The 27,525-nt window shown below is 46.2% G+C and overlaps 2 protein-coding genes across 2 annotated transcripts in view; one reads left to right on the top strand and one right to left on the bottom strand.

Annotated features, from left to right (window-relative positions):
• The window catches only part of PAQR8 (progestin and adipoQ receptor family member 8), a 227,069-nt gene that overhangs the window by 87,776 nt on the left and 111,768 nt on the right, over nucleotides 1-27,525 (bottom strand). The window lies entirely within an intron of this gene.
• The window catches only part of TRAM2 (translocation associated membrane protein 2), an 80,297-nt gene that overhangs the window by 40,502 nt on the left and 12,270 nt on the right, over nucleotides 1-27,525 (top strand). The window contains exons 2-4 of the mRNA XM_084753483.1: nucleotides 2,276-2,339; nucleotides 22,162-22,271; nucleotides 22,830-22,946. Coding sequence (XP_084609609.1) covers nucleotides 2,276-2,339; nucleotides 22,162-22,271; nucleotides 22,830-22,946 — 291 coding nt within the window. The remainder of the gene's footprint in view (nucleotides 1-2,275; nucleotides 2,340-22,161; nucleotides 22,272-22,829; nucleotides 22,947-27,525) is intronic.

The following is a 27,525-nucleotide window of genomic DNA, read 5'->3' as shown; positions in this document are numbered from 1 at the left end:
ATGTATGGCTAGAGCAAACATGTATATAAGTCACATATTAAATGCCTGCTTCCTGGGCTTTATTTATCTTTCTTGTCTTGTCTGTTTGTTTTAAGTGTAATGGCTCCCAGACTTGGCTACATGTTAAAGCACTCTGGGAGCTGGACAAAATGCTGATGAGCCACCTCAGCTGTAAGGGTCTGGTTTAGTTGCCTGGGGTGTATGGCCTGCATATAGAAACATTTCAAGTTCTTTCAGGGACTCTGTCTCAGGCATGGTTGAACAGTGGTGCTCCACACATAGAATTACAATGCTTCTGACAAATGGACTCTGGCCAACAGAAAAAGGCCTTCCAGGGGCTCACACCAGTAAAAACCCACCGCTCTGGGGACAGGGTGGCAGAAACCACAGCAGAAGACTGTGGCCGCTTGTGGCACTGACCAGCACATCCTCCAGCCGCAGCCAGGAGAGGGCGGGCTTAGAGTTTTAATGGCTGGATGAATCCCAAAGAAAAGGCCTATGGCGGCAGAAGGCAGTTCCCGCCAGAGCCTGGGGACTTTGAAGGAAGCGAACTGCATTTCATTCTTCATCTGATTCAGTGCTCAGCACCTGAGCACTCACCTTAGTTAGGTTAGCTCTGTGAGAGGGCATGCAACGAACACTGAGATGGCGGGATCCCTACCTTCATCTGGGCGGCCATAGCCCGCTGTGTAGAAAAGACAGCACAACGTCCTATGCTATGGTCTCTGCTGCTGTTGAAGGCGTGGCCTCTAGGATAGCGAAGGCCTTTCAGAGTGCACGGGATGGAGATGGATAAGAGAGACACATGCTGACATGGTATGAGGAGTAGTAGAGGACTATGGGTAGAACCTTGGGCTGGAGCCAAGCATGCTATTTTAAGGAAAGTGCAGGCGTCTGGGCTATAAGGTGGTCAGGAGTGCTGATCAAGGTCTTCGGGGCTGAAGGAATCAGTTCCGGGGGTGAGGGTGTGGAGAGGATCGCCTCCTCGTGCTCACCTCATTCTTCCCCACACGCCTGAGAGAGCCTGTGTAAGGCGCCAGCACCGATGTGCTAAGACTCTGTACGTAGCTGCCTATAAGAGGTAAATGGTCGCTCACTTCAGAGTAACAGCGAGGTCTTTTCGCTTCTAAAGGAGAGGGTTGAGTCTGTAGGATAGGCTAAGGGCAGTCACCTGTCCCTGGCATTTCCAGAGGAGGCATCATTCACCACACTGATTTGGCCATGGCCTGGTTTATTCCTCCCTCCTCTGCCCCCACTCCCTGCATACAACTTGCTGACCTCCATACAACCCCTAACTGAGGAAGTGTCTTTGAAGCCTCTGGGGAAGTGACTTCTCTTCACTTGACCTTGTTCGTGTCTCACAAAGTGCTTCTTGATCCCGGCTGTACGTCTGCGCAGTTCGAAACAATGGCAGTAGAGAGGTCTGGTACTAACCCATCTTACAGCACACAGGCGAGGAACTGCACATCTCCATGATTTCATAGGCAAGCGATTGGGTTCAGGGTGCGAAATGACTTCCCCATGGTTGCATAGCTAGCGGAGTCAGCATTTGAACATAGACAGTCAGTTTCTGCATTTCAGCTTTGAACCCCCACATTTTGTCACCTCACCTCTGCTTTAAATAGTCTCAGTACTGATTTGACTTTTAGTAACCAGATGGGGACCACAGTCATCTAAAGACAGCTTTCACAATAAATATACTACTACTATTACTACTACTACTACTACTACTACTACTACTACTACTAATAATAATAATAATAATAATAATAATAATAATAATGTGGGCTTTGATTCCCTGTTCAATAGCAAGGTACATGTGAAATTAACCGCTAGAAGCCACTGTTCTAAAGTTTGGGTTTAAAGCCTCAGGGCTGCTGTTCAGTGTGCAGGCAATGGAAATGTCCAGAAAGTCTGCCTTCGGAGCCTTTGAAAGCTGTGACCTTCCACAGAGCTGGGTGCCCAGAACTGAATCAATACATGAGCGAATGAACAAATTGTTCTTCCTGTCGATAGAGCTTGCTCCATCCCATCTGCAGTGAACACAAGTGTAGCCATCATTTGGGGCCCTGGATTGCTTTGCTTTTTGGTGCAGGTCCTGGGAGGGGTGGATCAAAACTGGTGTTAACTGTGGGGTAGGTAAAAACCCTGCATCCTGGAGTGGGAGTAGGTGTAATAAAGGGATGGCCCCAGGACAAGGGAGCAGCCTGTGCTTTTTTTCCCCTTTTGATGTGGCCAAGAAAGTAAACAGGAACTTTTGTCCTTTGTTTTCCAGGTCACAGCCAAGACTGCCTTCCTATTTATTTTACCTCAGTATAACATTAGTGTGCCTACAGCAGGTAAGAAAAGCATTGTTCTTTATCTCTCCTGGTCCTGTTAACCCTGAAGGACTTGAAAAACTTCTCTTTTGCTCTGTGTCTGTGACCTCTTAGGTACTCTTCTTCGGGCTCCTGCTTGCTCCCCCAGTCAGTGGCTGGGCAGTGCCTTCCCTCTGTTCTGTACCATAGGACCAAAAGAAAAGCAGTATGCTACGGTGTGCTTAGTGTGTTTCTGGCCGCTTCCTCCGAAGTAGGTGGTGTTGATTTCTGTTGTGAATGCAACTTAAGGGCCATGACCGATGGTCAAGAGTGTGGCCTTCTTCTTAAAGTTTTCCATGAGGAAAAGGGATTAGATGTTGTACTTCCATGGAATGTGGAGACATGGTGGGAAGGAGCTGTGTACTTTGACTAGGCTGAGGTTAGGATTAAACCATGCCGTCACCCTTCAAGAAGGCCACTGGCTGTAGTTGTTACATGACAAGCTGGCCTGCATCCGATATTTCCAAGAGCCTGCGGAAAGCAGGTTCAAAGTACCACGTGGTTTTCACGAGCAGCATTCAGTCCAGTTACGGGTTTCCAACTCGAGGAGGATCAGGAGGAGGACCACACAGGAAAAGAGCAGGGAGAGAGTGGGCCGATTCTAAAATGATAGCTGTTGCTTGCTTCTAACCTGCCCAGAGGATGTTGTAAACCCAGAGTGGCTGTATAGTTGCCTTTATCATCACTGTGATCAAATACCTAACAGAACCAGCCTCAAGGACGAAAGGTTCATTTGGGCTCACCATTTCAGAGGGTTCTTATTGTGGCCACTTGATTCTGTGTACATAAGCTGTAATGACGGCAGAAGCATGTGCCAGATAAGGGGTGAATACCGGAAGGAGACCCAGGCCACGTACCTGCAAGGGTGCATGCCCAGGAATCTACTTGTTCTAAGTAAGCCCCTGCTCTTTTGACCATTTTGACTGTATCATTTAAATAGGTTAGCGTCCTCGTGATCTGACACCATGAGAGACACATGATGCTAATTTCCAGGCATTTCTAGTTAAGTCATCACAGTCACTGAAGTAGTTATCTCTTGAGGTAATTTTTATCCCAAGAGATTCAGGAAACATTTCTTCTTATGCAGAAACACCTCATTATTTAAATGTTGGCATCTACTTTTGTGAATGGCATGCAGGGAAGCCGACAGAAAGAAGTCAGTCCATTTGCCAGTTCAGCTTTGGGGCCGTGTTTGTGTTAGACTCAGCCTAACAATCAGCCATTGCTGTGTCTCAGCTATAGTATACTAGGTGTCCCTTTGATGAAGGAAGGAGCGAGTTTTGCTTGCCGGATCTAGTTCTCTCATCATCATTTGGTAATAGAGAGGTGAATGGTCTTGACTTTTTCATGAGAATCTTTTCTCTGGCTCCACCACATAGACCTCAAGAATATTGGCGGGGTGAGGGTGATGAGTGTATGACTCTGTGGCCCATGGAGGAGTAACCATAAATTCTGCCTGAGCACATGTCTGCAGCCAATATAGCCAGGAATCCTTGCTCCTGGGCATGCAATACAGTTCCTTTTTTTTTTTTTTTTTTTTTTTTTTTTGAGAATCAAACTGAGAGACTATGGCAAGAGAGGAAGAGCATTCTTTGCTGTGGGAAGAGAAACCTGAGAGCGTTTCTCAGCCTGGGGAACCAGGGAATGCTGTGGCCAAACACACATGCATTCCAGTACATGCTCTAAGACCCAGGGGCACAGTGAATTTTGTTGCTCAGTGCCACGTGGTCCAGGATTGAAGTCAGGCTTATTTCACTTTTGTCACCATCAGATCTGACATATCCATAGAACCTGGTCTTACGTAGAACCTGTGCTACGATTTAAATCATTTAGTTTTTAAAATGTGATAAAATAGCTGGGTATAGTAGTGTCTCCCCGGTAGCTGGACATATTGCTCTGTATCTAGCCCCAGATTTATGACTGTATCCACTTTTAAATGTGTAGTGTTGTTGTAATAACTGCATTCACATTGTGTTGCTTTCCATAGCTAGAACTCTTTTCATCTTGCAGAACTAAACTTTTAATCATTATACAATAACTTTCCTTAGTAAACCACCATTCTCTTTTCTCTATGAATTTGTTGTAATAGCTACCTCATAAACTATTGTCTGTGTTTAGAGTTTTGTGACCAGGTCTCACGCAATATTAAGCTAGGCTAGCCTAGAACTCAAGGCAGTCCTCTGCCTCAGCTTTCCAAGTGCTAAGAATACAGGTGGGTCACCACACTCAGTTTTATAATCATATTAGTTAACCTTTTGGTACTGGTTTAAAATGTAAATACATGGGTTTAAAATGTAAATACAAGCATTACATAATTCTTGGAGAATATGTATACAGTATAAACAAGAAGATAACGATCACATATGACCTCACCACTCAGTAAAAACATAAGTTAAAATATTTTTAGATGCTGATTCATAGCTTGTTGTTTTGGTATTATAATGTGATGGATGCCTGTCATGTGATAATAATTGCTCAAGTCTAGTAACATTTTGAAAATCTTAAAAGTAAGTAGATAACCCACCATTCCCTCCTCTCTGCTCCCTTCCTTCTTGGAAGAGGCCTTTAATGCGGATATCTCGGTTGGGAACATGTTATTTTTCTTCTTCCTTCTCTCCTGAAAGTCATACACAACTTTAGGCATTCCATTAACCCTATTGAATTATAAGGCAATATCTCTTCTCAGGGTGACAAAATGTGAAGTGAAAGGAAAATGGCTTCATGATGATCTCATGCAACTGGCACACTTGGACTCATTGCCTCTGTTCTTTTTCTCCCTCTCTCTTAATTAAAACAATTAACTATTTTATGTGTATGGGTGTTTTGCCTGCATGTGTATGTACCATGTACATGCAGTGTCCTCAGAAGCAAAACGGCATTGGATTCCCTGGAATAGGAGTTATAGACAGTTGTGAGCTGCCTTGTGGAGGCTGAGAATCCAATCTGGGTTCTCTGGAAGATCACCTATGTTTTTTAATCCCTGAGCCATCTCTCCAGCCCTAGTTATTATTATTTTAAAATTAGCCTATAACGCCTTTCATTGGCATTATCATACATTTGTGTCATTGTGTTCTGTTATTTATCCCACTCTCCTGTGGTCTTCTCCCAAGCCATCCCTTCCTTCTCGCCACAGGCTCCCTTTGCTTTCCTGGAACAGGTTTTACATTACTTTCTTCCTTCTTTCTATTTTTTATAACCTCTATACATGCATATGTGCAAACATCACACACACACACACACACACACACACACACACACACACACACACAGACCGCCCTATATAAATTTAATAGATTCCTCAAAGGAGACAAAGCACACAGCATTTATCTTTTCGAAACTGGCTTGCTTTATGTAACATCCTCTCCAGCTCTGTCTGGTTTATTGTCAGTATCATGATTTCATTTGTTTGATAGCTAAATAACATTCTGAATTTACATTGTCCACTCCTGGTGATAGACATCTGGGCTAGTTCCATTTCTTAGCTATTGAGAGTTGTGCAGCAGTTTCACATGGATACGCCAGTCAGTGTCTGTGCAGGATACTGACCCAGAAGCCCTTGAGTGAACCCTTTTACCGTGGCTGCATGGGTTTATGCTCTCAGCAAAACATTCCCTACATCCTTGCCAGAACTTGGGTGGTGGTGGTTTTCTTGATGATAGCCATTCTGACTGGAGTGACAGTGGGTCTCAAAAACAGTTTTAACTTGAATTTTCTTGATGGATCAGGGTGCTGAACGTGTTTTCAAATTTTTTTTTTTCTTTCGTGATTCTTCCTTTGAGAACTGTCTGTTTAGTTCACGAGCCTGTTTCTGATTGGGTTAGAATAGGTTGGATGTTTAGTTTTTGCAGTTCTTCGTTCATCCTAGCTATTAATCCTTTGTCTAATGCACTGTTGGCAAAGACTTCTTTCACTGTGTAGCCCTGCCTCTTCTGGAACGCACTAGACTCAGTAAGCCTTGATCTTGTGGGCATCCTCCTGCCTCCACCTCTCTGGTGTTGAGTTACTACAGGTAGGCACCAATGCAGCTGGCTTTTTAAGTTGTTCCTGTCAGGTGTTGCCATAGCAATACAAAAGTAATAAAACTTTAGGAACTTCATCTTCGCTTTCTAAAGAACCTGAAACCGGTCCATGTCACAGGCACTCTGACGGACCTGCAGCCAGGTTGTACAAACGCCGACATTTTGGAACATGCATGTGCCTAAAGCATCCTTTTAACTCCTTCTCAGAGAAATTTAGAGAGCAAGCAGTGCCTTAACCGTCCACCCCACAGTCGGGATGAGGAGCAAGTAGATTGTTCCAGGCTAAGCCCCCGTCAGAGCCGCTGGCCATAAAGAACTTCCCTTTGAATCTTGGGAGTGTGCCACTATCATGCGATCATTAGTTTAATTAGTTAATTGTTCACTCTAGACAAATGTTTCTGTGTCTCTTGTTAGCCGGCCGTGGTGTAAAACGAATTAAAGGAGGGATGTTTAATAGTGAGTAGATAATTATAATTGTAACAGGGTGGTGAAGGAAATGCACAGAGCCATGAGGTGAAGGAAAAACAAAACCCTGGGTCGTATCCTCCCAAAAAGCTGACTTTATAGTGGGGTTGGAGAACGAGCAGCTGTGCACATAAAAGACGGGAAGATCCTAAGTGAGGGATCAGCCCGTGTAGGTACAGAAACTCTCACGTGCGGTACAATGAGTGTAGCCAGCAAGCCCAGAGCAGCGGGCTCCGTGTCTTGCAGGATGTAACTATTGAATTCTGCTCCTGGAAAGCTCCTCTGTGTGTGTGTGCGCCCTGGGTGAAGGTGCGTTAGAGTGCCTGTGAGATGGGGCAGGTATCAGTTACTCTAGAAGGGGAAGGTAAGGTATCCGTCAGTTGCCTATCTGTCATGGAAATCTTGCCATCTGGGGCTGCTTGAAATATGACAGGCAACAACTGAGGGACACAGTGAAATTGGACTAACCTGCTTGATTTTGTTTTGAGCTCCTGTGGTGACCAACCCAGTACGGTAATTAATGCCGGCTTGCCTGGCCTTCGGGAAAGCAAACTTCTCACGGGACAAAAACATTTTACAATAACAGGTTTGTTAAGGGTTGTGATTTCTAAATCCCTCCTCCCAAATCTCCTTAGGGCTGGAAGTGCTTAGAAATCTATCATCTGGTTTTTCTCTTTTCTTCTTTTTTTTTTTTTTCCTGTGTCACTAGAGTAAACACTGCCTTCTAAAATGTCTTCTTTGTAATGTGTATCTTGCTCTAGTCAGTGTTAAAAATTATATTTTGATGGAGCAGTTGTCTTGAGCTTATGGTACCCTCTCTCTTCTAACCAACTCTTTACTCCACCTCTCAAGTGCTGGCCTAGTAGATGTGAGCTACCGCACTCAGCTCTCACCTGTAAGTCCCCAGCTCTTCCTGGATGGGGTTTTCAGCTTTTAAGGAACTCTCAGTGCATCCACGATGTTGAAGAGGCTCTTTTCCTGACTGGTCTCCTTTGCTGTGCTGCTTTTTTCTACTCACTGTCTTCAGCTCAAGACTCCTACACTTCTCATCCTAAGTAAACCTAGTAGCCCAATCATCAATCATTTCTTCTCTCTCAATTTGGGGTCTTGACATCTGAGATCCACAGGACTCAGGACCTCTCTGCCTCCAAAGATATGAAGGAAGATCTGTTCCCAGCCTCTTTCCACATCAACTTCACATGCCAGTCCCTCCGTGTGCATGCCAGTCTCTGTCAGATTTCCCTAGTCCACTATGGCACCATCTTAACGAAGGACATCAGTAAAGAGCCTGTTTTAAAACAAAGTCACACCCTAGGGTGCTTGGATATAGGTAGTATATCAAAGTATAAACTCTAGGAGAGACAAATTAGCCCCGACCACATCCCAGCCCTAAGCTAGACTAGCTACAAATTGATGGTTTTGTTCCACCATGATGAACAAATGAGGCTGCAGCAGAGGTGACCACAACAGTGACTGGGACAGGTTGTGGTGGCTGTCATCCTGACACCCTGAAGGCTGACCTTAAGGTTGACAGTAATAAAACAGGAAATCACCCTGCCCCCACCTTTAAAGCCAAATCCCAGCTCTCCTTCCTACTGCTTGGCATCCTGTCTGGGTGCCAGACTTTGCAAACAAAAAAGCCAGGACTACTTGAATTTCACACAAACACATTAAAAAAAAAAAATATATATATATATATATATCAAGTAATGGATGGGACACAAATATAGAAAATATGATTATAGAAACTTTATCATTAGTGGTTTTGCTTTGTGGGAAATGAGATCTTGATTGGCAGGCTTGGCTGGCCTGGCATTTGATCACCCTGTAGTCCAGTCTGGCTCAAACTCATAAGAATCCTCTTGTTTCATTCTTCCAGGTGTTGAGATTACAGACACATGTCATCACACCCAACAAAAACCAACAATTGTTTATATGAAATTGAAACTTAACTCTATGGCCTCATTTTTGTTTTGTTTCATTAGACACTTTGGGTCTGACTTTCTACTTAAAATTCCACAAAGTATCTGTTATCGAGGTCAGAAACATGTAGTCTAGAATAATTCTTATCTATAAGAGAAAGAGATTTATTTCTTTCTATAGGGGACTCCTGACTTGCTGGTCTCTCTTCTGATATAGAATAGATGAGCCTCTGTAGGTCCCAACAGTTTTGTTTTGTTTTGTTTTCTAGACAGGGTTTCCCTGTGTAGCCTTGACTGTCCTGGATCTCTCTTTGTAGACCAGGCTGGCCTCAAACTCACAGAGGTCCGCCTGCCTCTGCCTCCTGAGTGCTGGGATTACAGGTGTGCGCCACCACACTTGGTTAGTCCCAGCATTTTTTACATGGATATTTGGGTAATGCCTTTGATCTACTAAATGTTCTTGGCAAACAATTTAATATTTGGGACACACCCATCCTTTGCAAAATAGGGGCTGATGCTCAGTGCCTCAACTGGAGGTCCCCTTAAGTATTTGTAACATAGATTTTCATTAAGACCTTTAACATGACCTAAGAACTCATTTGAAATGTAGACTTTTAGCTGGGTGATGGTAGTGCATGCCTCTAATCCCAGCAGAGGTAGGCGATGGTGTAATGGAGCCAGCCTGGTCTACAGAGCGAATTCCAAGACAGCAAGGGCTACTCAGAGAAACCCTGTCTTGGAAAAAAGCAAACGAACGAACAAATGAACAAAAGAAAGAAAGAGAAAGAAAGAAAGAAAGAGAGAAATGTAGACTTTTAGGCCCCTCTAGAGCAACACCTGTATCAAGATCCCCAATGAAAATTGAGGAAGATAACTAAAGTTGGATAAGCCAGGTGTCAATTATTCAGGTGAAGTGCTGCAGGTAGTCCTCCAAATGCTCTCGTGCTCTCCGAGGTAAGATGAGGAGAGTCACTCAATCTAGTTACTCATTTGCCTCTTTCTTTCTTCATCCAGTTTTGTTTTTTCATATGTCTTAGTTAACTTTTCTGTTATTGCGGAGATATACCATGACCAAAGGAACTAGTATAAGAAAGTTCATCGGGGGCGTGCTTACAGCTTCAGAGGGTTAGAGCTCATGGTGGGAGTATGGGAGCAGGCAGGGTGCCGAAGCAGCAGCTGAGAACTTACATCCGAACCACAGGCTCCTGGGGGGGGGGGGAGAGAGAGAGAGAGAGAGAGAGAGAGAGAGAGAGAGAGAGGGAGAGGGAGAGAGAGCGCTCTAAGTGCGGTGGCATGGGCTTTTGAAACCTTGAAGCCCAGCCCCAGCGACAGGCCACACTTCCTAGTTCTTCTCAAAGACTTCCAGCAACTGGGGACCACACCTTCAAATCTATGTGCCTGTGGGGGGCTATTCTCCTTCAAACCACCGCACTGTAACTATTTGGGGTGGGTGGGGTGGGAGAGGTGGGGAGTATGACTGAGTGGATCTGGGTTTCACCTGGATCTGGAGCTCCCCAGAAGTCATGAACAACACATTTGTGGACCAACGTATGTGTGGGGTGGTTTTATGTCAACTTGACACAAGGCAGAGTCATCTGAGAGGTGAGGACATCAGTTGAGAAGCTGCTTTAGTAAGATTGGGCCGTAGGCAAGCTTTTAGGGCATTTTCTTAACTAGTGACTAATGTGGTTTAGCCCAGGTCATTCTGGCGCTGCCACCCTTGGGCTGGTGGTCCTGGGCGCTGTAAGGAAGCAGGCTGAGCAAGTCATGAGGAGCAAGCCAGTAAGCAGCACCCCTTCATGGCCTCTGCATCAGCTCCTGCCTCCAGGTTCCTTCTTTGTTTAAGTCCCCGCCCTGACTTTCTTTGATAATAAACAGTGATGTGCAAGTGTAAGCCAAATAAACCTTCTTTCCTCCCCAAATTGCATTTGATCATAGTGTCTCATCATAGCAATAGAAACCCGAACAGAAAGTGGAAAGGGAGTCCTGGTTGCTTTGCGGATCCTGGGCCTGCTTGTGCCTCTACACAAAGAACAAGGCTGGTGTGTCAGGGTCTCTTCCCAGAGGAGGGCTTATTTTGCAATGGTTAAAGAAATAGATCCATCCTCTTGTTCTGTCCATTTCTGTTGGTTTGATCATTAGTATCTACCGGCTTGTGTTTTGCTGCCCAGAAGAGGTGGAAAGCCTGGGAACCTCCTACAGCATACCTTGGCCGTTTGTTTTCTAGCCCCTTCTGGGATGAGACATAACTGCCTGTGAAACTAGCCTCAGACAGGTGCTGTTAAAGCCTCATTTAACCCAAGGCTTGTGTGGAGGATTTAAGTGACTCTTGTCTCCTGCTTGTGTCGTACACTTGAAAGATTGTCATCACATAACAACCCGAGCCCCTGCTGTAAGACGAGCCCAGAGAGAACAAAAGAGGGAAGGACAGGTGGGCCGCAGTGGCTCTGGAGATGGAAGTGGTTTAGTGACCAAACCCCAGCCTGGACCTGTGACCTTTACAGCTGTGGGAGATTGAGAGCCGCCTGATCCTTTTACAATGAGTGGAACTGGGGCCAGAGAGTTGATCGATGTTCCCAAGGATGGCCAGGAAGGGCAAAAAGGCTTGGCCTGTCACCTGAAGATGCCAGCTAAGGAAATTCGGAGCTGGCTTTGTCCTCATCTTGTGCTAAACGGCTACCATATTTTTTTTTTTTTTTTTTTGGCTCAGGGTTCTTATATATAGAGAGAAAACTAAAACAAGTCCCCCCGCCCCAACTCCCCATTGTGTCAGCCACAGGGAAGCCTCCTCCCAGGGATTATGGGCAAGTCTGAACTTGATTTTCATTTCAGTAACTAAAATCTAGCAGTCAGAACAACTGTTGGGAAGATGGTGGGGAGCAAATCATAAGCACCCGGCTTCACGATGCTTCAGAAATTGAGTTGGACGTGTCACCTTCCAGCAGGGCCTTGGTCCCACCCAGTTCCCTGTGTCCAGCCCAGAGAGTGTGCCGGTGGGGTCTCACCATTCCCAAATGCCACGAATCTTTAATACAGTTCCTCGTGCTGTGGTGACCCCAACCATAAAATTATTTTTGTTGCTACTCCATAACTGTAATCTCACCACTGATATGAATCCTAATGTAAATACCTGCCTTGCAGGACATCTGATATGTGGCCCCTGTGAGAGGATTGTGACAGGTTGAGAATTGCTGGTCTATGCCATTCAGTGTGGCATTTTTTTCGGGCTTAACTAGGCAGAACCTCTGAGCTGCCAGGCTGTCTACTGCTTGGCTTGACGCTTGAAGTATCTTGCTGTTTCCCTGCTCACCGTACCCTGACCCAGACCCTGACTGCTCAGGATTGATTTAATTTTGTTTTTGTCATCTTTACCTCCCCTAGATCAGAACTTCTTGTCTTTTTTTTTTTTAATGCTACCTAGCTAGAGTATTTTTTTTCCCTAGTCAGTCATTTTTATAAAAAAATTTTTTTTGGTCCTTAGATTAATAGGTTCGTCAAAATTGTTGTAAAAGCTCTGATTTAACTTCTTACATTTAAAAATGTAAAGGAAAAACTCCACTCTGTTGTGCTTGTTGCGGCTTTTACCTGTGATTCTGCAAGAAGTGATCTATTCTTCCTGACTCTTGGTGACTTTTTTTCTGAAATCCACAAGCCCCCAGCTGTAAGTGGTCTGCCCCATAGCAGCCCTACTAAATGGTGTGTCCTGTCCAGGGTGTGTCAAAGGAAGCCACAGACTGAATGCAGAGGGACCAGAAGTGTGTGCCTCACCCCTACGAACCCTTGATAGATTTTCTTGCAGGAAGGTTTACAGCCTTACAGAAAGGGCTGGTTCTTCAAGGAGACAACAGAAGCCGAGGGCTTCTATTTCTGAATCCTCTTGAGGCTCTTCTCTCAGTTCCTACTTATTTTTATGGTTTTTAAAAAAAAAAGATCATTTGTCTTCTGGTGTTGCTATCAAATGGAAGAAAATCGATTATAAATCATGCAGTAAGAGGCTGAGGACAGCCTGGGTGATTGTCACTTACACTTATTCTGTGACCCATGCATAGAAGGAGAATGTGTTTCTTAAGGCTGTGGATGCAAAATACCACAAGGCACAGTTCTGGAGCCTAGAAGTCTGAACCCACAGCTTGTCAGTGGTGACTCCTTCAGCATCTGCCAGGACAAGAGCCCTTCTCATTGGCTTGTGGGTGGCTGCCACCTCCACAGCTCTTCATGTCACCTTCCTCCTTCGTGTCTGTCTCAGTGTCCATATTTCACAGGTTGTTAAGGACACAAATCATATTGAAATGAGTCCGCACCCTAATGACGCCATTTTAACTTCTTGCCTCTGTAAAGACCCTATCCAAGTAAAATATTATGCACACACACACTCTGAGAAACATCTTGGTGTTTATAATTAAGAGGTCACTGCCCCTGTCTTCTGTCTTCCAGATTTGGAGGTCAGAGATAGTGAAACAGAGTGGAGATCAGAATCCTGCTGAAGGCTCTGTGTGTGTGTGTGTGTGTCCGTCTGTCCCTCCCCATCCCTCTTCCTGCATATTCTAGATCCTTCTCTGTCTTGCTGTCTCAGGGAATGGATTAAGCCTTCAAGATTTAAGAAATGTACTCTACCTCTGGGATTTGAAGGGAAGTCAGGAAGCAGGGCAGCCTAGTGAGGAGAGGATGGGTTTGGCCCGTGGCTTCTGTGGTTGTAGCCCACACTGTGTACAGATCACTTGAGTACAGTTCCTGCTGTCTCTGAGCCACAGCGGCCATGTCAGTAAACAGGGGTAACACTCAGGATCACAGTGAGGCCCAAATGATGTCATTTGCCAGACATGCTCAGTGATGTACTGACTAATAAAGGGCTTATAATTGGCCACCTTAAATACCACAATTTAGAACTGTTCTGTTCATCTTCTTTCTGCAGGAAACAGTAATAATAGTCCCCTCTATTTGCACAGCACTTTACAGTTTTGTAAATTAGTTGTCTTATTCTTGGAGCGTTGTGGTATTTTATTTTATTTTTAGGGGGTTTTCCCATTGATTTTTAATTAGGTGGATATATGGGGGCGGGGGTATGTGCATGTGAGTGCAGGTGCCCAGAAAGTCCAGAAGAGGGTGTTGGATCCCCTCAAGCTGGAGCTTCAGGTGGTTGTGAACCATCTGATGTAAGTATGGGAATCAAACTTAGTGTTCTGGAAAAGCAGTACATGCTCTTATCCACCGAGCTATCTCATCAGCTCTGACATGCATGCATGCACAGGTACATACGTCTGTTTATTTGTTTGTTTATTACTGGGGAGAGTGCCACATCGAGTGTGTAGAGGTCAGTCCTCACCTCTTATCTCCTGAGCCATTATCACTGACCCTGTTTTGTTTGTTTCTGGACAAGGTGGAGACAGGCCGCATATTCCATGCCTGCCATGAATTCCTCTGATCCTCCTGCCTCTACCTCCCCCGTGCTGAGATTACAGGCATACACTACCAGGCCTGGCAAGTAGTCTGTTGTAGTCTCCTTGTCCACGTGGGTAACTGAGTCAGAGAAAATTAGATACATGGTGGCAAAGAGTAGTTCTAGAAATGAGCATTAGACTTTTTCATGCATGGCCTTTATGAAAAAGGAAAATAAAATAAGGCAATGAGGTGAAAAAGATCCCACCTTGATGCTTTGCAAAGACATCTCGAAGTGTAGCCTTTTGTCAGTCTTTGAAAACCCTGTTGCATTGCAGGTTGAACCTTGCTTGCCCTAAATGCTTTTTATTCTCTTAAAGTGATTTTGTAGTAGTGTTGCTAGTGTGCTTGCATTTTAACTGCAGCCCATCATAGAAGCTTAGCTGTGAAACTGTCCAAATGCAGCTTTATATCCATACTGAAAAATTTTCAGAGATTTCCAGATTTTGTATTTCTGTATTAAGGATAGTCAACCTCTGTGTCTATATGTACAAGTTTCCTAAAGGTTAAAACAGTGCAGTGTTGTTTCACTCTTGAACACTGCTTTAGTTTGTAGCTGGGAACATAAGCTATGTCACCAAGGGGCAAGTACTATCTAAAGGGTAAGTCCCCAGAAGTGGAATCCCTGTATCAAAGGGTCAGAAATGGCCAAATGACCCTCCACTGAAATGGGGCCACTTCCCATGTCCACCAGTACTGTCTCAGACAGAGGTTTCCCCATAGCTTCAGCAAGGCTGTATTGTTAGGCTTAGGAGTTTTGCCCATCTGATTGGGTATGAAGTGATATCTCTGTGCGGTTTTAATTTACATTTCTCCTCTGCGTAAGGCTGAGCATCATTTTCAATGCATAAGAGCTATCTGTGTTTCCCTTTTCTGTGAACTGTCTGTTCCTACACTTTGCCCATTTTTCTGATGACGTTTGATCTTTCATGTCAGTTCCAGGGGCTTTTTTCCAATTCTGGCTGGATAGACCCTTTGTCTGGGAACTGAAACACTTGCCTCAGGTGGTCATTTGATGCCTGTCCTTTCTTTTCTTTTGTATTCTCATATTCTCTTTGTCTCTCTCTGTCTTTTCTCTGTGTGTCTATGTCTGTCTGTCGCCCATCACTTCCCACCCTTCCCCTCTCTCACCTCCTGTCTCTCTCTGTGTATCTGTCTGTCTCTCTCTCTCCCCCTCTCTGTCTCTCTCTCTCTCTGTCTCCCTCTTCTCCTCTCCCTCTCTCTCCTTCTCCGTCTCTCCCTCCCTCCCTCTCTCCCTCCCTCCCTCTCTCCCTCCCTCCCTCCCTTTGTCCTTCCTGTTCTTTCTTTCTTAGCAGGACAGAGGCTCACGCATCCCCTGTTCCATTTGCCTCTTGATTTTGCTCACTGTGATTTTTTTCATGTCCATATTATGGATTTATATATAATAGAAAAGGTCTGAAATAACATGGAAACACAGCACATGTCAGCACAGAAACCCATAGAATGTTGGTACTGGGAAGGGGTCAGCCAGGCCATGAATTACAAACTGGTGGCTTGTGGTTGAAGTCTTCCTATAGATATGTTTTCCTTGGCTTATTTAGTATTGGCCCATGCAATGTCTTTAGTCTCCAGTATGGTAAAATCAGGAAATCTCACTCTGCTTTAAAGTAGCAGGAATCTCGACCCCCACCGGATTGTGCCTCTCTGGCCACAATGGGGAAAAGCAGCAGCCTCCCCTCTCATCCCCACCCTGAGGACATGCTCAGCTCTGCATTCTCCACCTCTTCCCCCTGGACCCCTAAAACAGAGGGTGCCCTTCGCTCACCGTTCATTTATCCCTGCTTAGCTGTGTGTTTCTCTTTATAATGATGAAAAGGAGGGGACCCTTTTGTGACCTTGTTTCTTTCTCAAAGTAGACATGTGAGAGATGGACCAAGATGGAGGCATGGAAAGGAAAGGGGTTACGAGCATATTCCTTGGCTGAAATGCAGCACGTAGGCTGATTCCTGCAGCAGGCCTCTGTGCAGGGCGTATGCACTGAGGACACCGGGGCCACTTTGATTGCTGCTCCCTGGAGACATTTGACTGTGACTCTTGACCATTTCCTTCACTGATTCAATAGCCTAAAGATACCACTCTTCTAGAAAACACACAGAGTCACTGCCAACACTGTGTCCTTCGTGAGAGTGGTGGTCTGCAAGGACCACTCAGATAATAGTAAGAGCAGTGTGATCTGTTTTTGGCTTTTCAGACAGGGTTTCACCATATAGCCATGGCCATCCTGGAACTTGTTCTGTAGGCCAGGCTGGCCTTGAACTTAGAGATCCACATGCCTCTGCCTCCCCAGTGCTGGGATTAAAGGTGTGCGCCACCACCACCTAGCCAGTGTGAATTTTGTTGTTGTTTTAACAATTTTCAAAAAAAAAGATTTACCTTTTAAATTTTATGTGTATGAGTTTTTTTTCTACATGTATGTACGCTACATGTGTGCAGTCTCCACAGAGGTCAGATTTGGTCATTGGATCCTCTGGAACTGGAGTTAGAGAGATGATTATTAGCCAACATGTGGGTGCTTGGAACGGACCTGGGTCCTTAAAAAGAACAGTCCTCTCAACCTTGGAGCCACCTCTAGCCCAGAAGCTATGCTATTATATGTGTTAGCGAGCAACTGATTTTAAAATACTTTTTTTAAAAACCAGGTATTTGTTTGGGCAAAGTTCCAGTTCCCATAGCTGGATAGTAGGAATCAAACTATTTTTTTTCCTTCTTCTAATCAAACAAGAAATAGATAAGAGGGGAAGTTGGAGAGGTGATAGGTGACTCAGTCAGTGTATCTTTCGAGAAGCTGGATGAGATGCTGTTCCCTACACTTGTGGGAGAAAGACTCAAAGGGGCAGCATATGGCCGGTGATGAAGCCAAGGATGGCATGGGGTGGGGCTGACCCTGAGGCAGCATTTGGGGGCTGGGCTGGGGCTATAGAAACTAGGAGAGTGTTCCTCTTTCTCCATATCCTTGCCAGCATGTGGCGTCACTTGAATTTTTGATCTTATCCATTCTGATGGGTGTCATTTTGATTTGCATTTCTCTGATGACTAACAACATTGAGCATTTCTTAAAGTGTTTCTCAGCCATTTGATATTTCTCTGTTGAGAATTCTCTGTTTAATTCTGAGCCCCATTTCTTAATTGGGTTATTTGGTTTGGTGGTGTTTAATCTCTTGAGTTCTTTATATATTTTGGATATTAGACCTTTGTCAGATGTAGGGTTGGTGAAGATCTTTTCCCAGTCTGTAGGCTGTTGCTTAGTTCTGTTGACAGTGTCTCTTGCCTTATAGAGGCTTCTCAGCCTCATGAGGTCCCATTTTGTTAATTGTTGACCTTAAGGCCTGGGCTGTTGGTGTTCTGATCAGGAAGTTGTCTTCTATGCCAATGTGTTCCAGGCTCTTCTCCACTTTTTCCTCTAACCGATTTAATGTCTCTGGTTTTCAAATGGTATATACTCACTTATATCTGGACACTAGCCCAAGGGGCATGTCCCATGAAAGTCTTCACTTACCAGGAAAGTGGGTCAGAGGGGAGGATATCCTATTGGGACTCTAGGTGAGAGAAGTATGAGAGAATGGGGAAATAGAAGGATCCAGAGCGTCCTAGAAACCTACGAGAAGAACATTATGATGGGCAGATCTGGGCCCAGGGGTCCTGTTCAAACTATGGCACCAGCCAAGGACAATATATGCAGTAAACTTCGAATCCCTACCCAGGTCTAGCCAATGGACAGGACATTCTCCACAGTTGAATGGTGAGTCGGGACTGACTTTTACATAAACTCTGATGCCCCATATTTGACCACGTCCCCTTGATGGGGAGGCCTGGTGGCACTCAGAGGAAGGATAGCAGGCTACCAAGAAGAGACTTGATACCCTATGAGCATATACAGGGGGAGGAGGTCCCCCTCAGTCACAGTCATAGGGGAGGGGAGTAAGGGGAAAATGGGAGGGAGGGAGGAATGGGGGGATACAAGGGATGGGATAATCATTGAGATGTAATATGAATAAATTAATAAAATATTAAAAAGAAGAAACTAGGAGAGCTGAGAAGTGTCCACATCCTTGCAACCACCTTTCTTGCCTATCTCCCAAGATGGTTCCAAGGGGTGCCTGGAACACAGCATACCCCCTTGAAGAATTCTGAGCTGGTGAACAAGGGCTGCAGAGCGCAAGTAAAATCCCAGAAGGATCTGAGACTTGTTCCTCTAGCCAATTCATCATACTTTGTCCCCTTGTCCCACTCCTGCCTCTGTCCTACCTTCTGGAGACACACAGGTACTGACTGATGGCTGTCTCCCTGCCACCCTTGTAACTATATGGATCTTTGTAAGTGTTCTGGGGCTTCCTGGTGCCTTGAAGAAATCCACAGAACTTGCTGTGGTCTGTAAAGACCTTTGAAGTCCCCCACCTTGGAGCCCCTACCTCTAACCACAGCCTGAGTCTACCTAAGCCTCCATCGTTCCTGGCCACTGCCATGCTGTTCTGTTTTAGTTACAGCAAAACACAGAGTGAAATTTCTCCTCTTAATTATTTTTTTAGTCAATGGGTCAGGAATGTTAACTATGCTCACAGTTTGTTCAATCAATCTCCATACATTTCACAAATAATCTGAAACTACAGCCATTAAACAGCTGCACCCCATTTCTGCTCCTGTCCTGAGTGACTGACATTCCACTTTCTTCCTCTGAGAATTTGACGGTCAGTCTTTGGGAGGCTGAACCAGTGGGACCGTATATTTCTTACCATTCGGTGCCTGGCTTATTCCACCTGGCATAATTTCAGTGTTGAAGCATGCGTCTAGATTTCCTTTCTTTGAAGGCAGAGAAATATCTCAGTGTGTGGATATACCACAGTTTTGTTTGTCTGTTCATCAATTGATGGATACTTGAGTTCTTCCTACTTTTTTGTTTGTTTCTTTTTGGTTTTGCTTTTCTTTTGTTTGCTTGTTTGTTTGTTTTTGAGACAGGGTTTCTCTGTGTTGTACTGGCTGTCCTAGAATTCAATCTGTAGACCAGGTTATCCTTGAACTCAAAGATCAGCCTGCCTCTGCCTCCTGAGTGCTGGAATTCAATGGTGTGTGCCAACACTGTCTGATTCCACTTTTTTTTTTCCATTTTGAATACCACTTCACACATGTCATTTCTTTACATTGGGGGCTATTTACATATGTGTATTAAGAAATCTAATGAGGGGACCCTTGTCTAGACTAGATTTCATTTATGTTTCATATTTACCTTTGATTCACTGAAAATGATTTTGTACAGTATGTCTAGTCTTGTTTCCTTTGCAAGTAGATGGATGTGTCTTTGTGGGTGGATATGTGTATCAGTGTGCATTGGGGTCAGAGGTCAGCTTTTGATATCATTCCTCAGGAGCTTCAGACAGAGTATGCTGTTCGCATGGAACTTGCCAAGTGGGTTAGACTAGCAGGCCAGCGAGCCCTACGAAGCACAAGCCACCATGCCCAGCCTTTCACGTAGGTTCTGAGGGTGGAACTCAAGTCCTGATGCCAGAAATACTTTGTCAAGCAAAGCCATCTCTGCAGCCTGAAATCCTGTTTTCAGTTCTTTTGACTTTTTACTCAGCAGTGATGCTGGGACCTATACTAGTTACTCATTTTTAAAACTTTCTGAGGAACTGCCATACACTTTTCTGCAGTGGTTGCATTGACTTATATTCCCATCAGTGAGGCGCATGGTTCCAATTTCTTCGCATCCCCAGCAACATGTTTTATTTTTATTTTTTAATTGTAGCTCTCCTAGCGGTGGGCGGGTCCCCCGTAGTTGCAGCATGCGTGTCCTTGATGCTTGATGATGTCACACACCGTTTCCTGGGACTGCAAGCAAGCATGTAGGACCGTACTACGCTGATTTCACTGCTTTTACACTACGCCCACCTGGTTGAATATGGGTTCCTTTTTACCTACTGTTGATTTTGGTGATAAAACTCTACGTGCCTAGTTCTTCTGTAGCTCCAAAATGTGCCCTAGTTTTGTCCCCTTTGACCCTTCTTTATGAAGAAGGCCGGAAAACAGAACCTAGTCCAGCAAATGATATTCTCATTCATCACACACACACACACACACACACACACACACACACACACACACACACACACACACACACACCCGTAGCTTGTTTGTTCCCTGTTGGGTACTTTCACAGCTCATTCTCCCTCTCTGTCTTTGTCAGCCATCTTCTGTCCTTCCTGTCTCACCTCCTGCCTGGCTTTGGGTCCTGCGGTTCCTCCTCCGCTGGGCCCTGGGGTAACTTTCTGACAGTGTCCTTATCTCTAGGCCTGCTCCTGTTCACTGCTGCCGAGTATATTCTATAACACTAGTGTCACCACTTGGCTGTTTAGTGCAAGTTCTTGGATGATTCTACACGTCCACACATGTCATGGCACATAGGCTGTCCATGGCAGCCCTGTCTTCACCTTTATCTTGGGCACCTGTCCTGAGCCTTGGGCCGGGAAAGCCCAAACAACATCTTGTCTGATTGTATGTCTGTACCCAGATATCCCTAATGTCCTGGTCTTTCTGTCCAGTGAGACTCCTAGCCAAGCCCACCCTTGCCGGCTGCAGTGTCTACCTGCCTCTTGACCTTGGGGCCTGTCTGTAGTGTCATTGTTACAGTTTTCAACCTTCAGTTGGGTCTGGCCCCCAAGAGCAGAGACAGCATAACCCAGTGCCTCTCACAGTGTAGGTATTTGTAGAGAGGAGGAGGGAAATGCAAAAGGAAAGTGTGAGACATGACATGAGAGTTCATGTCTCTGATCTAGGCACTGCCCTCTGTCACATTCTCCCAGTCCAGGGTAGCTGAAGTTAGCAGGAACTCCCACAGTGACCCAGTTCAGAATTGCTTCTTTCTCTGGCCACCCTGAAACAAACTGACCCCAGCCTACCTTCTGGTAAATGAATCCCAGCACGGATGACTCATATGTGTGTGACTCAGGCTCAGCCGCACAGCTGGAAGGGCAGCCAGCACGTCTACTGGGGAGGGCAGGCTGCTGGGGAGAGTCCCAGGCAGGCATGTGGCAGACAGCCTCTTTCATCCCTGTGCCTGCTCACTGGAGCAAGGGTCTAAGCTGTCCTTTCTCAGCCTGCGTGGCAGCACTGTGTTCTGGTCAGGAGGCAGAGGCAGGAGGATTGCCACAAGTTAGAGTTCTATATACAAGATCCTGTCTGTACAAAGAAACAGTTCTTCTACCTGACCTATATAATCGCCCACCACTTGCTAAGGGCCTACTGTAATTTTAGACACTACACTGTAGACCTCATCTTGCTAAATCCTCAGAGAAACCCAGCAGCATAAAGTACGAGCAAATATGTACCCAATGCCCCCAACCCACATGCACACAGTTTCTTGAAGTGGCGCCATTTACATTCAGGGAATGTCTTCTCTTTTCAGTTAAACATTTCTGGAAACACCTTGACTGATAGACCCAGAAGTATGTTTCCATGGTGATGGTTGTCAGCATCATCCCACATCACTTAACATTACTTCATCTATAACAACCCTATAATACAGGAGCTCTTAGCCTTACTTCAGAGGTAGAACCCCATGGCACTGGAATAGACATAGAGGTGCCTCACAGTGACATAGGAGGTAAAGGACATAGGGGAGGAAACCGAGGCCCAGAGAGGTTAATCATTGACTCAAAGACACATGGCCGGGCGATGATGGCCTTCTGTGCTCTCCTTCTGAGACCGTAGAACCATGTAGACATGATGATGAAGACTTGGTTCTCCATGGCCCGCCCCCACGACTGCTTCCCAAGGACCAAGCCCTGAGGTGAAGCAGGGTGCTGGGACAGGAAACTTTCTTCTGAGCTGGGGCTGCAGGATACGGGGAGCACTTGAGAGTACACTGTGCTTTCCATCTCTTTCCCCTTTTGGGGTATCATAGCTCCTCCTCACCTGGGGGATGCTGATAAAATCCTTCTTACCCCACAGACAGCGAGACAGTCCACTACCACTATGGGCCAAAGGACCTGGTCACCATCTTGTTCTACGTCTTCATCGCCATCATCTTGCATGCTGTGGTTCAGGAGTACATCTTAGACGTAAGTGGCAAGCTTGCATTCCGAGGTCAGAAACTGGGGTTCCCTTAAGATATCGAGCCTTACCTTGGAGAAAACCACAGCTCTGATTCATTCTGTCCCCTAACTTAGATTCTATAGTTAGCCCTAGAGGCTAGACTCCTTTGCCACACTTTATCTCTTTCCTCCCTCCCTCCCTTCCTCCCTCCCTCACTCCCTCCCTCCCTCCCCCCTCCCCCCCCCCCTCTCACTCTCTCTCTCTCTCGTAGTTCTTTAATTCACACATAGGGTAGCAGTTCATGGGGGGAAAGCTGTCTGAAATACAGCATTAGCAAGCATATCCTTGGGGGGTCTTCCAAACACAGCATAACTGGAAGATGTTTTTCTCTATGCAGAAGCTAACAGCCTTAGCACCTGCTTTCTCCAAGTGCTTGCCTGAAACTCAGCACTCAGTAGGCTTATGCTAAATAGCTTGGGTTGTAAGGAGTTCAAACTACTAACTCTTTCTCATGAAGGAGTGTACAGTCTGCCAGCTATCTGCATGCTCACATACTGATGTGTGGAGTTCTCTTTCTTCTTTAGAAAATCAGCAAACGCCTTCATCTCTCCAAGGTCAAGCACACCAAGTTCAATGAGTCTGGACAGCTGGTCGTCTTTCATCTCAGCTCGCTGGTATGGTGCTTCTACGTGGTGGTAACGGTGAGTAGTCCTCCTGATTGCTGGAGAGTGGAAAGCCAAGCCACCAAGCAGTCCCTTCATTGCCGATGAAGTCAGTAGCAGGGGCTTCAAGGGAAGAAAAAGAGCCAGGAACAAGAATCTTAGGATTAAAACTCATTTTGCATTCTCCTGGTATTGTAGCAAGAGGCTAGATGAAATAGTACAGATGCCAGTGAAGCCTGTGTTACGCTTTTTACCCATATTACATGATACCAGTGTCCACAAAGCTCTGTATTGTCCAACCAGCCCTGTCTCCAAACACCATCCCACAAGGTAATTTTTCCCTCAGTACTGAACCTTGTACATGTTAAGAAAATGCCCTTCGCCCGAGCTACACCCCCACCCATAAGACAAACTCATATTCACTCAATACCCCTGATGGTGACTTAAGGGTCCCAAGTTCATTTTTTCCAGTATGTCCACAGCCATGCACATCCAAAATAGCGAGCATGGAAGCATAGCCTGGCCTCAGAGGTCTGGGTCTATCTATTTGTGCCGCTATGAGAAAACACCTGATGTGAACTACTGGAAGGGAGGAAGAGTGATGCTGGCTCCTAGTTTCAGTGCTTTTCGTGTGAGATACCTGAGTCCATTGCTTTGAGCCTGAGGAAAAGTGAAACATTGTGCAGAACATGTGGAGCAAAGCAGCTCCCCTCACGGTGGACAGGAAGCAGAGACACAGAGAAGGAACCAGGGTCATTGTGTACTCTCTTCAGGGGCATGTCCCAGTGACATACTTCCTCCAGCTAAATCATAGCACACTGTCAGGTCACTTCTCTAAAGCCCAAACCCTGAGTAGTGCACCTGGGACCAAGCTATAAGCATGTGAGGCTTAGGGGTATATTTCCTGTCTGACCAATTAACAAAGGCCAGCGTCACCCTTCTGCACTTCAAATCATTTGATAGAGAAAAATAAATCCTCCAGACAAGAACTCTGGATTGGCTGGGCCTGGTGGCGCACGCCTGTAATCCCAGCACTCGGGAGGCAGAGGCTGGCCCATCACTGTGAGCTCGAAGCCAGCCTGGTCTACAAAGTGAGTCCAGGACAGCCAAGGCTACACAGAGAAACCCTGTCTCAAAAAACAAAACAAAACAAAACAAATAAACAAAAAGAACTCTGGATTGCCATTCAGGGTTCACTGTAACGCAAGCCTGCCTCTTTCACTGTCCCATTAGCACCCACTGTCATCTGGATCACCTCTTGTCTGTAACCAGGTCCCAGCAGAAACCCGGGCCTGGGGTTTGCGTCATCAGCTCTCTGACCTCAGAGATTTTTCACCGCTCAGCTGCCTCCCCCTCCGCTCTCACTGACTGAGATGGGCCCTCCCATCGTGAGGAACCCTTGTTTCCAGAGCTGAGTACCCGCTGCATAGTCTCAAAGCAGGAAGCAACACGTCTTTCTCATGTGTTGCTTTTATTCCCATTATCGGTTCATCTCAGAACACTTTTTTTTTCCCAAGCAGCACACTAGGAATTTTAAATGAGAGACCAAAGACTTCCGTCCTCTCAGAGGGAGCTCGCACAGTCCACTCCCAGGGACAGAGCTGCATTGCACCCGAAGGGCCACTCCCTTTGTGTAGTGCAGATGGACACTGTCCCTGTGGACCTTGGGATCTCAGGCCTCTCCCAGCTTCCTGACACTGAGTCCATGCCCAAGTGGACTCTGGACTGTTTGCAGGGGTTGGAGGGGCATTGCCTCATCTCTAACGCCCTTCTTCTCTTGCACCCTCACCCCAACATCCTGAAACTCCAGCTGTGAAGACAAGCCTCTTCTTAGGGGCGTTCCCAGGTTTTTCATCTGGTAGAGAGCCCATCCCCCACTCAGCATGTCAGCCAGACATGGAGACCAGGGGAGCCATGCGGTTTCTAGTTTTAGCTCCAGCTCTGGCTCTCACCTCCTCTGTCCTGACCACCTGCATGGGAGGAAGGACCCTGACGCACATGAGGAGTCGGTTTTTGTAAAAGGAGTGAAAGCACCTGGATTTCAAATCTTAGTTTTCTGTTGCAATGCGAATTTGACATGATTCTTCTCTTTCCTTCACTTCCCAAAGTCAGAAAAAAAAAAATCTCGCCTGTTCTACCTTCAAAATTCTGAAATTCTCAGCACTGCTTTCTACGTATGTTGCTCCCCTGAGTCCCATGGGCCCCCAAATGGGTCAGACGTTGGTGATATGTCCCTGGCTTCCCTGGTAGGGATCAGGGATGCTCTTTTCCTTCAGTTCAAAGGACAGTCTCACAAGCAAGCTTATCTGGGTCCAGCGGTTACTAATGTAAAGGATACAGAACCAACCCTCTCCGCCCTTGGCCTACACTGTGATGTCTCCCTTTACTGCAGAGACCGCTTCCATTCTGGGCCATTCTGGGCCCTTCACCCAGCTCATTATCTGTTCAACCAGATGGCTCTCTTTAAAGCACAAGCGAAATCATGTGGTCTCCTAGTTAAGAGAAGCTCCCCCACCAGCTGCGGCGAAATTGTTTTCCTTGCTTGTGTGTGACCTGGGCCCTAGTGCCTCACTGGTGACATCTGCGTTGGACTCAGCACTCTAGACTCACCTCTGCTCGCCCAGCAGCTCTGCTGGCCGCTTCCTCCGCTGGAATGCTGTGTCCTCAGGCATCATTCATGTGGTCAGCCCTTTCCTGCCATCCAGCCTCCACCTAAGTGTCACTTCCTTGGAGCACCTCCTCGTTTGCATTTTCCACATCATGCCCTTTATTGGTGTTTTACTGGTGTGTGTGTGTGTGTGTGTGTGTGTGTGTGTGTGTGTGTGTGTGTGTGTACAAGAGAAAGAGAGAACGTTTGTATATGGGTGCCCATGGAGGGCAGAAGAGAGATGTCAGATAGATATCCTGGAACCAGAGCTGAGGGCATTTTGAGCCACCTAACATGGGTGCTGAGAACGAACTCGGGTCCTCTGGGAGAACAGCAAGTGCTCTTAGCTGCCGAGCCATCTGTCCAGCTCCCATTTATCAATTTCTCAAGTAATGAATTGACTTTCTGAAGCATCATCAATGATCAGGTATTTGTTGCTGTTGGAGTTTGAAAAGAAAGCAAGAATGTACATCAAATTTCTTACTGGAAATGCCAGTCTTGCTTGAGTATTTGACGCAGATACCTTTCCTGGATGATATACAAACGGAGCGCTGAAGAGTGTGGATGATTTTTCTAAGAATGTCAAGGAAAAGGGAGAAAAGCAGAGAGGGACTAGGGGAGGAAAAGAAACAGAACACCCTGCTTAGTGGAAGATGCACAGGGCCTGCATTTACTATCCCTCGTCTCACCAGATGTCTGACCTCATATGTGAAAACTCCAAACCCAGTAGTCAGTGAAACAGAGAAAGCCAGGCATCGGAATGGGTTGCTGTCTTACAGGCTGGTTGCCTTGGAGTGATGTTGAAATGCCTGCTTGTTTCTGATAGGCAGATGATGACACTGAGGATATCAGCATCTAGGTAGCGGCTGGCTGTGTTATGTCTGAGCTCTGCTAGTTTTGTGGTTCTTGTTTGAACAGCAGAAAAGGAGGCTGCTAGGAAAATGGGAGGAATTGCTCCAGCATGCCGAGGCCTTGCACGGGTAGATGTCAAGAATCCTAAGGGAACAAAGTGTTTCACATGTACCCCCAAGCCACCTGTCCAGGCCATGGTTTGGGCTGGAAGGGGTTACAGCGCTTGCTGTGTCACATGTGACCCCAGAACTCAAGCGCCTTGGCATGCCTGAACTCGGGAGGCAGCCAGCCCCAGCCCTCCTTTATCCTCCTCCCTCAGACAGCTGCCTAGACTGAGCTGGAAAGGGCTCCTCACAGAGCCTGGTGAGTCACTTTTCCTTGGCTCCGCCTCCTCCAGTCCCAGTGGCCTGGACATTTGCAAGCTGGCAGCATTTTTCTGAGGAGGATTTTTTTTTCCTGTTGGCCTGTGAGCTTCCAAAATCTGACCTCTCTGTCTCCTAAGTGAAGAGGCCAAGTGAGAAGTTCCTGTTTAAACATAGAAGCCCATCTAGGCCTTGGGTCTGCGGGGCACCACGGTTCCTGGCCAGTCTTTTTGGCAGACAACACACACACACACACACACACACACACACACACACACACACACACACACACACACACACACACCTACCTCCAGTGTAGGAAGTACCACTCTTCTTGTTAAATACATAGCTGCTTCCTCTAGGAAGGGGCCATCTCATCCTTTGGGGTTTCCTGGAAAGAGACTGAGTGTGTCACTGTCCCTGAGGGCAGAGATCTGACAAGAACACAGACGTGAATGGCATAAAGAGAGGTGAGACAGAACAGAGGTGTGGGCGTGTCAAAGCTCACCACCACCACACACTGCCATCCCCAGTGCCCGGAGCGCAGTGCCCCTGTGCTTCCCTGTGTGTGTGTGACCCAGGCAGGAGGAAGGTAGGGGTGTGCAGGGATGATGGTTGAGACTCTTCTTTCCAGTCTAGGTTGCTGTTTCTACAATGATCCAGGTATCTGATTGGCCCCATCACTTAGGCCACCTAGCTCACTGTGCTCCTGGAAGGCCAGGGTACATGGATGCCGTAGGTGAGAGGGCCTTGGTGA

The sequence above is a fragment of the Acomys minous genome (assembly GCF_964271855.1).
Source record: "Acomys minous genome assembly, chromosome: 13".
Classification (NCBI taxonomy): Eukaryota; Metazoa; Chordata; class Mammalia; order Rodentia; family Muridae; genus Acomys; species Acomys minous.
Note: the sequence above shows the minus strand (reverse complement) of the source record. Positions and strands in the feature narration are given on the sequence as shown.